We start from the raw sequence: 12,724 nt of genomic DNA on the forward strand, positions 1-12,724 counted from the left end.
ACACAATTGCTCATCACAATAATGAAGCACTTCCCAAAGGAGTGGCCAGGCCTAACACGCATTTTCATTCAGCCAAAGGTCTCACTTAGTTGCAGCTGCCTCTCTCTCGCCCTCAGATCCTCCAGAACTTTGTGGTAGTGTTCTTTGAATACAGCGATGTCGGCATCCAGGAAAGCCGACGCGTCCTCCTCCCCTTCTTTTTCCGCCTTCAGCTCCTTCAAACGTTTGTCTAAGAGCTCCACTTGTGGTTGTAGAGAGGCCAGACGGGCCACCTCCTCCTGCAAGATAGAGAGACAATGTTTAGCTACTCAGAAAATATAGTGGCTTTTCATTTCCTGGGTTCCACTCAGTTGGCTTTATGTTAAATCTATTTTCACGGAAACGTTTAAATAAAGGCCCCGATGCTAATAAGCAGGAAGCCAAGCAAGAAATTGGAGGAGTGCAAAAAAAAAAAGGCAAATTGTACTGAGATGCTTTTCTGGACCTTAAACTAAGAAATGGAAGAATAAAATGAAAGACAGACAGACAAAGAAAGAAAATAAAAGAAAGGAAGGAAGGAAGGAAGAAGGGAAGGAAGGAGGGATGGAAGGAATGTATATTTTATTAAAATAAGAAACTGACATGTCATACTCACAGAAAAATACTAACACACATAGATGCATGAAAAAAATAAATGAAAAAGAAATATAAATGAGTATAAGAAGAAAGAACACATTGAACGTGGTCATGTACATCGGAAGTGACACAAGTGTCATTAATTATGTTGCACAAACTGTTCAATTCTTTACATTCCACTGAATTATGTTCATACCTTAAGTTTTATAAGTACACCATTATAGTGTGCTTTTCTTACAAGGTACCAGTACACAACACTTCTCAGTATGTGGTGCAGTTTATGCAACCATAATAATGACAATTTAGTTACACCAATACCTTTCGGCCAGCTCTGTGACTGTACAGATTGCCCAATGAGAAGTGCATGAATGCATTACGGACTCACTCTGCATCGGTCCAGTTGCAGCTTGAGGGTCTCGGGTTCTGGCGATGGTGGCAGCTGAACCTTGAGCCAGTTCTCACTGACTTCTACGGCTTGCACACACTGCTCATACAAGCTGTAGAATGCGAGCACCTGCACACACATGCAAACACACACACACACACACGAGCACACGCGTTCAAATAAGGAAGCTTCAATTTAATTCTCATAAGACAAGAAAAAGCCAGACTCCATCTGTCTTGGCTCACAAACTACTTCCTTCATATGTCAGCGGGCGTGAACTCATTCTCCACCTGCATTGGCCTCAGATTGAGTCCTGTCACACCACACACCTCATCAAATTCAAGCCTACACCGTGTGAAAGGCTTGCTTAGACACCCTCACTTTGAGAGAACCATCTATTGACAAAATGGATTCTCTTTTTTTCAGCGAGACTTTGCTCGTACGAGAAAGGTTAGCACCGGAGTCTGTGCTCACGGCAATGTTTCGCATTAACGTGACAGCTTGGCCTTGAAATGCTTCGGAGATGAGCAAAGTCGAGGGGGGGGAGTTTTTACTCACTCCAGGAATCAGGGCAATGAGAAAAGATTTACTATGTCGCGTGGACCTGTGATTCTCAAAGTCGTACATAGGGAGCCCATGCACTTGTCATATGTTGAAAGAATTAAGGAATTAAATGTTTATGAACACTCGGGCTACTACCCTACTGTATTTTGCTATCTCAAACTCTTTGGGTCAGAAATAAATCATTCTGTATATGAGTGTGCGTACCTTTGTCTGGTAGGCCAGCCACACCAGCCGGTCTGCCAACAGAGCACAAAAGCCGACCCAGCGCTGGTTCAGCTGCTCGGCTGCCTGGGCGATGTCCTCAGCCCGAGTCCCCTCTGGAGGCGATACAAGGCGCAGGTATTACATGAAAAAGGAAGACAAACAGTTGGGGAGGCTCTTTCACTGACCCAGCACATACACTGTTGACAATTTTTAATGTTAAAAAGTAAAGTACAGATTTGTTCCAAAGATTAGGTCAGTAAAACGGCGCTTCTAAGTGTTCAAGCACGAAAGATACAATATTGCTTTGTACCTCTCGGTGGGATACATTCCAGCCACCGGATATGTTTTCATGGCTTCAATTAGCTAACATTAGCCAGTATTGTCTATGCGGTCAGCGAGATCATAGCTGTATGGCTTGCATTTTCACAGCTTGAAAGGAAATACAAATTGCTTGCACAACTCAAGTGTGGCATAGCTGGAGTAAGATGATGTTTTCTTGGATGGAGGTTACCTTGGGAAAGTACAAGTTGAAAGCTTCTGAGCTTTTACACGGCCCCAACAAGGGCAGTGAAGAGCACGGACCAGACTCTATCAGTGTTTCTATGACGACGAGGAGAAGGGTGGGACAGGTGGAGGCGTTGCCATGGGGACAGACGGGGTGCTTGTTGAATAGGTGTGAATGGAAATGCTGGTGAGTGTGTGTGTGTGTGTGTTTGTGTGTGTGTGTGTGTGCGTGCGTGCGTGCGTGCGTGCGTGCGTGCGTGCGTGCGTGTGTTTACACAATACCCTGCTCAACAAGGGTCTGTGCTGTGCGTGTCGCTTCTTGAAGCTTCCGGTACTTCTCTGGTCGTTCCCGTTCTATCAGCTGCAGTAATAAGTGACAAGAAAAATAAAACTGAGAATCTTCATTTCCAATAAAAGACTAATAAGACAATAAAAATGGACATTTTCTATTTCTGCATGGTCTGTATTGAATATTTGTAAGCCTTGTTGCACGCCAAGCGAGGTGGCCGAAACCGACCGAATTGTTGTGCGGTGGTTCGGCAAGTGGAACTGTCCAACTGCTGGTCGCAAATTTTACTGTGATGTAACGATGCAGATGTAACAGGTAATCAAAAACACGTTATGTGAGCATTAACAACTAAAATAATCGTTTTCGGTTATGAGTGAGCATTTTCTATTTGTATATATGCATAAGGGTCAATCACCAGATGAGTACATGACAGCGAGTTGACGCTATTTTTTCTACAATTGTCCAGTTTAGTCACTTTTGATCACATCACTTTGCATGCAGCAGACCTCAAATAAACTGAGTTTGCCAAAAAGATGATATTCAAATGAGAAAATGTCATTTTTCAAATGTCAGTTTTTTGACCATCATCAGCTTTAAAGCTCACCAAAACGTGAGAAAACGTACCCTCGGGAATTGTTTTAAGGTTATAAGACGGCCAAAGTTCAGGCTGTCAGACAGATTAATTCTATTTTATTTCCAAATGTAAGCAGTGAGGGCAATAATGTCAAAATCCAGACAGGAGTCAAAATACTGGAACATGGTAACCAGACGGCCCACTCCAAATGGTCCAATGCATACAATTTACTGTTCAATAAAAACACATATGCCCACTTAATAATGACTTTTTAGTACACATACAGTTTTACCTGCACTTTGTCATAAAGGTCCTGAATGCTGCCATCTTTGCGGGACACAGAGAACTCAGGACTCTGCAGGATTGCCTCGCCCCGTGTCATGTAGCTGTGGACCTCTGTGAAGTCCACATCAAATCTGAGGGATGAATAAACTGTTATTATTAACCATTAAATTAGCTCATTTTGCTCAAGTATTTACATCATTTAAGTTCTTATTAAAACGCATCACATTTCTAAAATTAAAATTGTTTTTCTTGAGGGAGGCTGGAACTGGGAAAAATGATTTCTTAAAAATTTGGTGTAAACGTTGTTAGAAAGGTACCTTAAAGTTGCCTGCTTTGCTCGGAATATTTTTTTTTTTAAAAAGATTGCTTTTTGAGCTAATCTTTAACCTACCTGCTAAGGTATGTAAGCAGAAACGGGTGCATGCAACTGAATAATGTGCAGAAGTTAGAAAACATGTGAAATGTGATTGACAGCTGAACCAAAATCCACCAGAAGCGTACTAACCTTTTCCTGAGTTCAGAATCTACAACCACCTGCCTCTTCTTTTGCGGTGGTGACTCTCGGGCTTGGCGTAGTGCAGATACGCTCTCCCTCGTTGTCACCTTGGTCACACTCGTCGCGACTGAGTGGGTCGGTTCGGGCTCGGGGGCTGCTGTGGTGACGACTGATGAGAGCTGAACGTGTGTACACAAAGAAAGTGAGATTTGACATTATTGCCTTTCACAGCACATTTTCCCCTCCACTCTTATGTTTTTCCCAAAAGGATTTTATACATGTATTAAATACAATAAATGCCGTTTTTTTCATTAGATTGGTCCTCCAATATAGAATGAAAAAGAAAAAGTATATTCCCTTAGAAATTGTCCTTGTCTCTTCGACTGCATTAGACTACTTAGGTGTTGCAGAATGTAAATAAATTATGTCTGTTGTACCTGGGTGCTGATGAGATCCAGACTTTGAAGCAGTCGATCCCAACGTTGAGTAAAGGTATCCAGCCTGGCCTCCAGTTTGCTGGCCAGCTCCTTGTTCTTGACACTGCACAGCAGGTCCTGACTCATGGAGCACATCTTATCCAGGGCGGGGCGCTTCATGTCCAGCTCCGTCTTTACAATCTGGTGGGGTACAAACAAAATAAATGATCACATCCATTTACTGATTAATGAAGGTGATGTCCATTCTTGAATGATTAAGCAACTGCAACGTTACAGTTTGAACATTTTGACATAATTAAGATGGTTTTTTTTTTCCCCGTACCATAAAGAGGCGCATCTATAATCTTTGGGGCTCACTGTTCAATGCCGACAACAGGAAGGTTTAGGATTTCGGTTGACTCACAGCGAGATGGCGCAGGCAGGCCATTGTGCCGGCATGGTCCTTTGAAGCGGGGGTCTTGATCGAGCGAACCAATTCCTCCTTCTGAGTTAGCCACAAGTCAAATGAAGACTAATGGAAAGGGGAAAAACAACAAAAGGCAACGGTTTTATGCTCAATGTAATATTCCACGAAAAACAAATCCAATATCCTCGGGTACAATATTGAAAACAGATGAGGACGGCATTCACAAACAGGTTAAGTGGAACTAAAGAAGAACACAAGCAATGCGCACGTACTTGTTCATTTGTGAAGTGTTGCCATTTCAATAAAATCTCTTGTAGCAGAATCCAGCGTTCTTCTGTCCATCTACAGATGGCTGCCCAGCGGTCACCAAGAACCTGCATGCATGCCCGCACACACACATTTACGCTTAAATTAGCTCATCAGAGAGACTAAAACAGTGTCGTTTTCCATCAGGGTGCCCTAAAGGCTCATATTGTAGTTACACTTTGCCACGTGCCAATTAAATTCTTACAGCTGCCTAATTTGGAGCGTGACTGCTCTCCCTGAGGGACAAAAAGGAGCACAATCATGTATTGGGTATCATCTAAAACAGAGGTGTGGAAAAAAAACTCTTTCAAAGCTGTATGAAGAAAAATGAAAGGATGTAAGGGCTCCTTTAACATTCTTCATCTTTAATTTATTTAATTTAACACGCTAAGCTCAATCGAATCCAGAACATTTCTAATTATGTCTGTGTTAATTTTGAATTAAGTAGAATGCAAATGGAGAACTGTAAATATTCTCAAATGTATCACATATTGGGAAACATTTCCAGTGGAAAAAAAATAAATAAATTATACTTTCTGGCAGGAAGGATGAAAGTTAGAAGCACTCCTTTGACGGTTGTCAGTCGCAATGTTTCCAGTTGATTTATCAGTTGGGTTTAAAAACCAAAATATTTCATTTTTGGGGGAACCAATTTCAGTAAGTGCAGACCTGCATATTAGGCCCTCTGATATGTTGAATGCAAAAACTGCATTTTGGTCTCTTGACATATTTTGAGAAATAATTCCCTTTTTTCTTTTATGTTGCATATTATAAGTTCATATTGGACATGTTGTATCTTCTATTTAAAAAGGCATAGTTAAACCCATTTGTGTTATTGCATTTCCTCAGACAATAAGAAATGATAAAGAATATGATCCATAGCCAGTATTACCTGTAATCTGAATTCTCAATTACCTTTGTGTTTTTTATTACTGCTGCGACTGAATTATCCATACTTGTTGGGAATAGAAATGTTACTATTTAGGTGATGCATGACAAGTGATATTCTTTGTTTGTGTTTGCCCTGCCTCCTTTCCCAGTGTCGAAAGTAAGAAGTACATGTATATGACAAGGACCGCTACAAATGGGTGGCGGGCCCCAAATGGGTACCCAGACCAGATTTGGACAACCCTGCTCTGTATCGTGCATGCAGGGCCAGTACAACGACTTGTTGCTTGCTCATTTAATTATAATGTCAAAAGCTTGTCATACACTATCATGAAAAACATTTTTGTAGCAACTCACCCAACATTGCTTTTGAATATCTTTCATCAATGTGCGAATTTGAAATATTGAGCATTTGACAAATATGAATAGTGTGACAGCACTGTACACTCCCTGTACTAATTTGTTTCAGTTGTGCTCTTCTCAAACATGTCCTCTGTTTTTAACATAAAGATGATTTCATACCCCGGCTGTTCTCTTATGAACACATTTTTCAGCTGAAAAATTGTCCTGAGCAAATGGACCCTAAATCAAGTTGTTAGGAAAAACACACACACACACATACACAAGGCCATGAATGTCCAAAAGTACGAGGCAACCACGATTTAAGAGTCAAATCATCTTCCCCCCAAATGCCAAGCCACAGCAGGGCGAAACCTGAAGAAGTCAACTTGTATTAGCATTTTTCCATTCCTTGCCTTCTAGTCTATTTAGCTTGCTTATGCTCCATTCTGCAATAAACTGCTCTGCAGGCGGTAACACAACAAAAGCCCCACTTGAAACAAATAAACAGCTCTTAATATATGTGCGTGATTATATGCAGAATCTCGGTTTGGCACGTGTTCTGGTTCTCAACTGTTTTATGTGAGTGAATAATTTACCACACTGGCATCACTACTGTGTCAGTAGGAGATCCTGAATTAGATTTGAGAATCCATTTTTTCAAGTCTGTAATAAAGAAGTGCTTTTCCAACTTGCCTGAAGTTTGCTCTCCAAGGCAGCAGTGGCACTGTCCCCGCTGGTCTCATCCACCACCACCACCATGTGGGTCAGCGAGTTGACCCGTACCTGCTCCTGCTCCAGGTCTTCCTGCAAAAGCTGGAGCAAATATGCCAAGTCCAATTTTTAGTTTTTGTTTCACATACATTACAGTATAAGGATGTATTTGCCAATCAACAAAACTTTCCTTAATATTGGAGTTGCGATCTAATATGTGATTATTTTTTTAAGGTCCCCTTCCCATGTGCTTTTTAACAAACACAAGCAAAGATTAACCTGTATTAAAATAAATAATATCAAATTTACTATACATGAATGCATGTGAGTTAGAGTTACATTAAACCAAAGGCAAATGAACCATGGTTTAATATAAAAGGTTTTGTTTCTATTTCAAATACAATCTTTAACTCACTAAATCCTTTGACTTGCAGTCTTATGCGTTCAGTATGACAAATTCACAAAATTGTACCAAACAAGTGTGGCGCATGCGTAAGTCACAAAATCATAAATCAGGTTACAATAATAACGCAAATAAATCAGTCACATGACAACAATAACGCAAACAATGATATGTAAACATGTGGACTGCACTCCTTAAGCGACGACTATAAATGTACAAATAAAATCAAGTTTTCCACCTTGTGCTCCTCCACTTGGTGCTTGATATCCTCCAAGTCAGGGCCGAGCGGCTGAGCCTCCATCTTCTTCACCCGCGCCTCTGTTGCGTCCAACCAGTCTGTGAGCTGCTGCAGCTGCTTGTGCTGCAGGTCCATGAGGACCTGGTGAAGTCTGGTGAGTCAACACCATCGATCAGAGGTGGCAAAGATACACTCTCGGTCCAAGTGTAGAACAAAGAGTAAAAGGACAACAAATCCTTTACTTGAGGAGGAGTAAAAATGTAAGGATGCTTTTTTTGAAACTACAGATTTCAGGTTCACAGTCCCTTTTTTTTTTTGGTCCAACTATAACTCAATTTTGTGGTGCCTCATGTTTATTTTAAGTACAACTCCACTGTCAGCTTCCCAATGATAGTCCACTATTATCTTCAACACTACACATTTGAATGAAAAAGCGATAGCTGTAGATTCATTTAGTAATGTTTGGGAATGATTATCGCAACACTGTATAAAAGCCGAAGTATATTTTTAGGCAACCTAAAAAACAGCCGCGAGTGCCACTGGTTACTGTTGCTATGTGTATTAGCAGAGAGGAACGTTTGAGCATGTCAGCACCTGCTTTGTCTTTCCATGCTGGCCACCCGCAGGTGCTCCCATCGAGAGTTCAGCAGGTTCATCTGTTCCCTCACTTCAGCATCCTCCTCCTCGCTCAGGTTGCCCTCAGCCAGCAAGGCGGCGCCGGCCCGGAGGACGCGCCCGACGTTGCCCTGATGTGCGGTGAGCTCCACCATGTAGCCCTGTGACAAGGATAGGCGAGAAAAAACTTCAGCACTGCAGAAAAGTTCTGCTCGTTAGTGCTAATGAACTGATAGCGCCGTTCCTACAACTCCGCACGAAATGACCTGACTCCATTTGTTTTAAGTGCTCTCATAATACATTAAGCCGCCCCTACCTGTCTCATTTTGAAGCACTTTTGTTGTACAGCATGTGAGTGAACAGTCAACAGGGGGTCATTGAATCTGTAGGGCTTGAAGTTTTAAAGGGTTTACTAACAAAATCTATTTTAACCGCAAGCCAGTCTTTGGCAGCTGAGGATGTTTAGTGCCTTCTCAAGGATGAAAACTCTATTATCTACCATAAAATATTAGGTTGGTAAAAACAATGATGTCTTGACCTACTAAATCAAATCACACTAACCTAAAATTAACTTTCCTCAACGAAACGAATGGAAATGACAATCGATCCCAGCCCCCAAAACACCAAACATTAAACAATGAACGGGAATGCCAAGAATCAATTTCAGTCCCCCATATACGATGTAAAAAACATTTTTTTAATGAGAACATCACTCTGCAGTACTTAATTTTATAAAATCACACAATAACTTAATTGTGCAGTGAGTCCAGTGTGTGCGCCCGGGCCCCCCAAATAAATAAATAAATAAATAAATAAATAAATAAATAAATAAATAAAATGTTTTGTTTTTCAAAGACGATAAAGAACATATGCTTTACATCTGTGTGCATCTGCTACTTTGGAAACCCTTGCAATATGGTTTATTGAGCGCTAACAAGTAAGCAGGGAGGCAGCAGGGATCGTTGTATTGGAGTTCACTGAGAACGACGGGTGATGGAAACTAGAAGATGCAACCGAAATGTCAAAATAAAATCAACAAGACGTCTCGTGTTTTTCTTTGCATGTTTTTTTTCTCAGTTTCCAGCTACAGACATCCATCAATAGCCTCACCTCATGTGTGTGGAACTGCTCCTTGACCTCCTCCACATTGTTTGAGATGGGGGGCTGGGAATGGAGTCCATCTTCGGCCGACAGCAGCCACGTCAGAACCTTGAAATTTGCAGTTGAAAAGCCCGTGAAAAGAAAGACTAAAAAACAAAGCCAGTCGTCTTCATTTCGCGTACCTCCTCCAGGGCCGCCTGGTATGATTCCAGAGTGGTGGAGCCGGGAGGCAAAGGACTGAGGCCTCGCTGCAGCTCCTCTTGGCTGGGAGTCAGAAACTGGAGAGTGAAGCAGGCAGGTGGCAGAAAATGGTGGGGATGATGGGGATATGATTGGAAGCAGATACACAGCGGGACAAACAAAGCAGGACACAACAAGAAAGAGAAGAGACACGTTGAATTACAAGTTGTTTTTTAACAAAAAGTGAATGCTAAAAGATACAAAAGCTGAGCAGAAATACAAAAGGTCATCAGTAGAGTAGGATTGCAGCAGTAATCGTTTACCCATCATGCACGAGACACACTTTGTTCTTAGAGTTAAAATCCATTTTGTAATGGTGATGCTATTGATGCTCTTTTAATCCTGCATCAAAAGTGTAACAATGTAGAGAAATCACTTATTGAACATTATTCCGCTCACGTTGTCTGTTTCGTAGCAGGGATTAACTCGCCTGTTGTTTTCTTGATAGTCGCTAAATATTGCAATGAATTGCGAAGTTGGCAACCGAGATACGAATTTTGTCTGAGTGTTATTCGGTATATAATCACCAAACAACCATAGTCATTAAAGACAGTTCATTTCTTAACAGTGAGCAAATTCAAGAGGAGAACAAATAATTATGATATAAGTCATCAACACATTACTTTTTTGATTTTATTGTTTTATTCTAATGAGACAAAATGTCGTGTGACGTATCATTCTTGTGAATATACTCAAACTGCAATGTGATGGTTTAGAGCAGATTAAAATCATGAATTATTTTCTGTCAGTAGTAGCAGTTGTATTACTTTTGCCGTGCAAAACAACACCTTGCCAAAATGACTCATGAACATAACCATGTTTTATAAAGTCATTAAATCTTGATGCATACTTAGTAGTTAGTTCCTCTTTAGTAAACAAGACTAAATGTAATCCTGTTGCAATTGTTCAATGTACCCCCATAAATATCCCGTTGCTTAAATAAATCAAAATCCAAGAGTTGGATTTTGCTTGACATCTGAAGCTTGATGAATTGCCTAACTCTAAAAACTTATTCCTTAATATTTTTGTTTTATTTTGGTGCCAAGTTCACACAAACCAAGAAACCCAACTATCCACAGATACCATATGTGCCTATTGTAAGTGCTCTAACGGCATTGCCATGAATTCATTACACTGTCACAGCACGATGTCCCCTTGGAGCTTTAACCTTTAAGAAAAAACGCCCAAACATAAACGGAGACTTAGTGACTTAATAGACCCCATTAACTGCATTGAGTTGCTTATCAGCATTAGTATGTCTCAGCAAACATAATCACAAGAAATATGTTTTGACATTTACAGTAAACACAGCAAAATAAAAACACAGACAGATGGACAGTCAGTATGAGGTGTTAGCATGGTGAGACACGGACCTGATCAGTAAAGCGCCTCCTCTTTTGCTCAGGAGACTTGACATAGGCCGCCTGGGTGTAGGCATAGCTTTTATAGCGAGCCTGAGGGGAGGGACTTCTCACTCGGCCCTGAGCCACATTCACTGTGATCTGAGAGCCAGACAGAGGACACAGTTGGACGGACACAGGACGGGAAAGCCAGAGAGGCAGAAGCGCGCACGACACAAAAGGCGCATTGGAATGGGGGAGAGGAGGGGGTTACAAGAAAGCACACAAAAGACAGAAAAGAATAGGAAAAAAAATGAAAAATTAATATGAATAAACAGGACATCAACTCTGTTTGCATCTTGAATGTGTAACTAAGGGAAAACACTTCTAGAAAAATGCCTTCATATCCCGCCCGATTAAATCTGATGAAAATGGATGGACGGTTATATTTTTGTTTTCATCTTTGTTCATTCTCTAAAAGAGCATTTTTTAAAGAGTGTTCAAACAGAGACGCCTGTCAGAAAATAATGAGTTTTACACCGTTAAAACATAACCGATGGAAAAACAATGAACTGAAAAAACATAATAAACAAAAACATACCCAGAATCAAGAAATCATCACAAACAAAAAACAGCATAATAAATGAAAAAATGTTGATACAATAAAAGGAAAATAACAGAAAAAAAACAATAAACAAAAAAAAAACAACACTTCAACTTCTACTTTATGAAGTCAACTTATTGCTGGTAGTTTGGGAAATGTAATCCCCATGATAAAGAAAGAAACCCTGCATGATGAATGCAGTCGCTCCTGGTAATCCTGGTGTTTATTCACGCCAGCGGGACCAACACACGTGAGACATGTAAATCATCAGTGAAACGGGAATCCATCAGTAACAGACTGAGAAGATGATTACTGTGAAAAACACCTCCGCCGGTGCTTAGTCCAGTAATTTGTCAAAGTTTCTTGCTACATTAAGCAGCAAAACGGGAATCCGTCAGTGACGGATTGATACACGTTCCGTCATTATTGAAGGAATGCCCACTTCTGGTGATTTCAATGATCACAAATGGATTCTTCAGGTTGTCTGAGAAGATGTTTTGCCTTCCACCAGAGCGGGCTTCATCAGTTCACACACATTTACACCGCAGGTTCTAATGTTCAATTTGGATTGTTTTGATGAAATTTTTGGGCGTGAGCGTTCAAATTCTATATTTAAATACACTCTCAGTCCATCTGGCGTGTGAACATACGTGTCCCCAAAGTGAACCGCATGAGCAGAAGAAAGAGACGTCAATCGCAATGTATTATTCGCGGAAGGAAATATGGCAGACGATTTTGTTCCTTGCTGAAATGTCTGCTAACAACAAAGCCCATTCTGCAAATTTTGTTTCCAGTTGGCAAGGATGACGGGGTCGTTAGGTAAACAATTTAAGCTAATTTTGCTAATTATGAAGACTCGATATGTGACAAAGTGACAAACAGATCATTTAAGCCAATCAACATTTTGTGGGATGTCACATTTCCTCATTGTCTTGGCAGCTAAAGAGCCCAAGCGTTTCTGTGTCTGTCCATTTTGAATGGCGCAGGAGGCTAACTGGAAATAAATGTTGTCATTTCCATCACTGGCAAGATCAAATCAGTCCACAACAGAACTGCAGCACATCCTAATCATGTTATATCATCAAACTTGTTTTTGTTAGCTTTCATGGGGCTGTCATTTGGAAAGTTGGAGGCAAAACCACAACCAAAATCTATTTCATCACTAATTGGAGATAGT

The 12,724-nt window shown here is 40.8% G+C and overlaps 1 protein-coding gene across 1 annotated transcript in view; it reads right to left on the minus strand.

Annotated features, from left to right (window-relative positions):
• The window catches only part of dmd (dystrophin), a 96,530-nt gene that overhangs the window by 48,466 nt on the left and 35,340 nt on the right, over window positions 1-12,724 (minus strand). The window contains exons 10-24 of the mRNA XM_049753387.1: window positions 10,977-11,105; window positions 9,546-9,641; window positions 9,373-9,471; window positions 8,242-8,423; window positions 7,648-7,798; window positions 6,989-7,108; window positions 5,032-5,133; window positions 4,757-4,864; window positions 4,354-4,533; window positions 3,926-4,095; window positions 3,428-3,551; window positions 2,555-2,633; window positions 1,769-1,881; window positions 1,001-1,129; window positions 86-278 (exon numbers count right to left, since the gene is read on the minus strand). Coding sequence (XP_049609344.1) covers window positions 86-278; window positions 1,001-1,129; window positions 1,769-1,881; window positions 2,555-2,633; window positions 3,428-3,551; window positions 3,926-4,095; window positions 4,354-4,533; window positions 4,757-4,864; window positions 5,032-5,133; window positions 6,989-7,108; window positions 7,648-7,798; window positions 8,242-8,423; window positions 9,373-9,471; window positions 9,546-9,641; window positions 10,977-11,105 — 1,975 coding nt within the window. The remainder of the gene's footprint in view (window positions 1-85; window positions 279-1,000; window positions 1,130-1,768; window positions 1,882-2,554; window positions 2,634-3,427; window positions 3,552-3,925; window positions 4,096-4,353; window positions 4,534-4,756; window positions 4,865-5,031; window positions 5,134-6,988; window positions 7,109-7,647; window positions 7,799-8,241; window positions 8,424-9,372; window positions 9,472-9,545; window positions 9,642-10,976; window positions 11,106-12,724) is intronic.

Source organism: Syngnathus scovelli, chromosome 2, assembly GCF_024217435.2.
Source record: "Syngnathus scovelli strain Florida chromosome 2, RoL_Ssco_1.2, whole genome shotgun sequence".
In the NCBI taxonomy this organism is placed as follows: domain Eukaryota; kingdom Metazoa; phylum Chordata; class Actinopteri; order Syngnathiformes; family Syngnathidae; genus Syngnathus; species Syngnathus scovelli.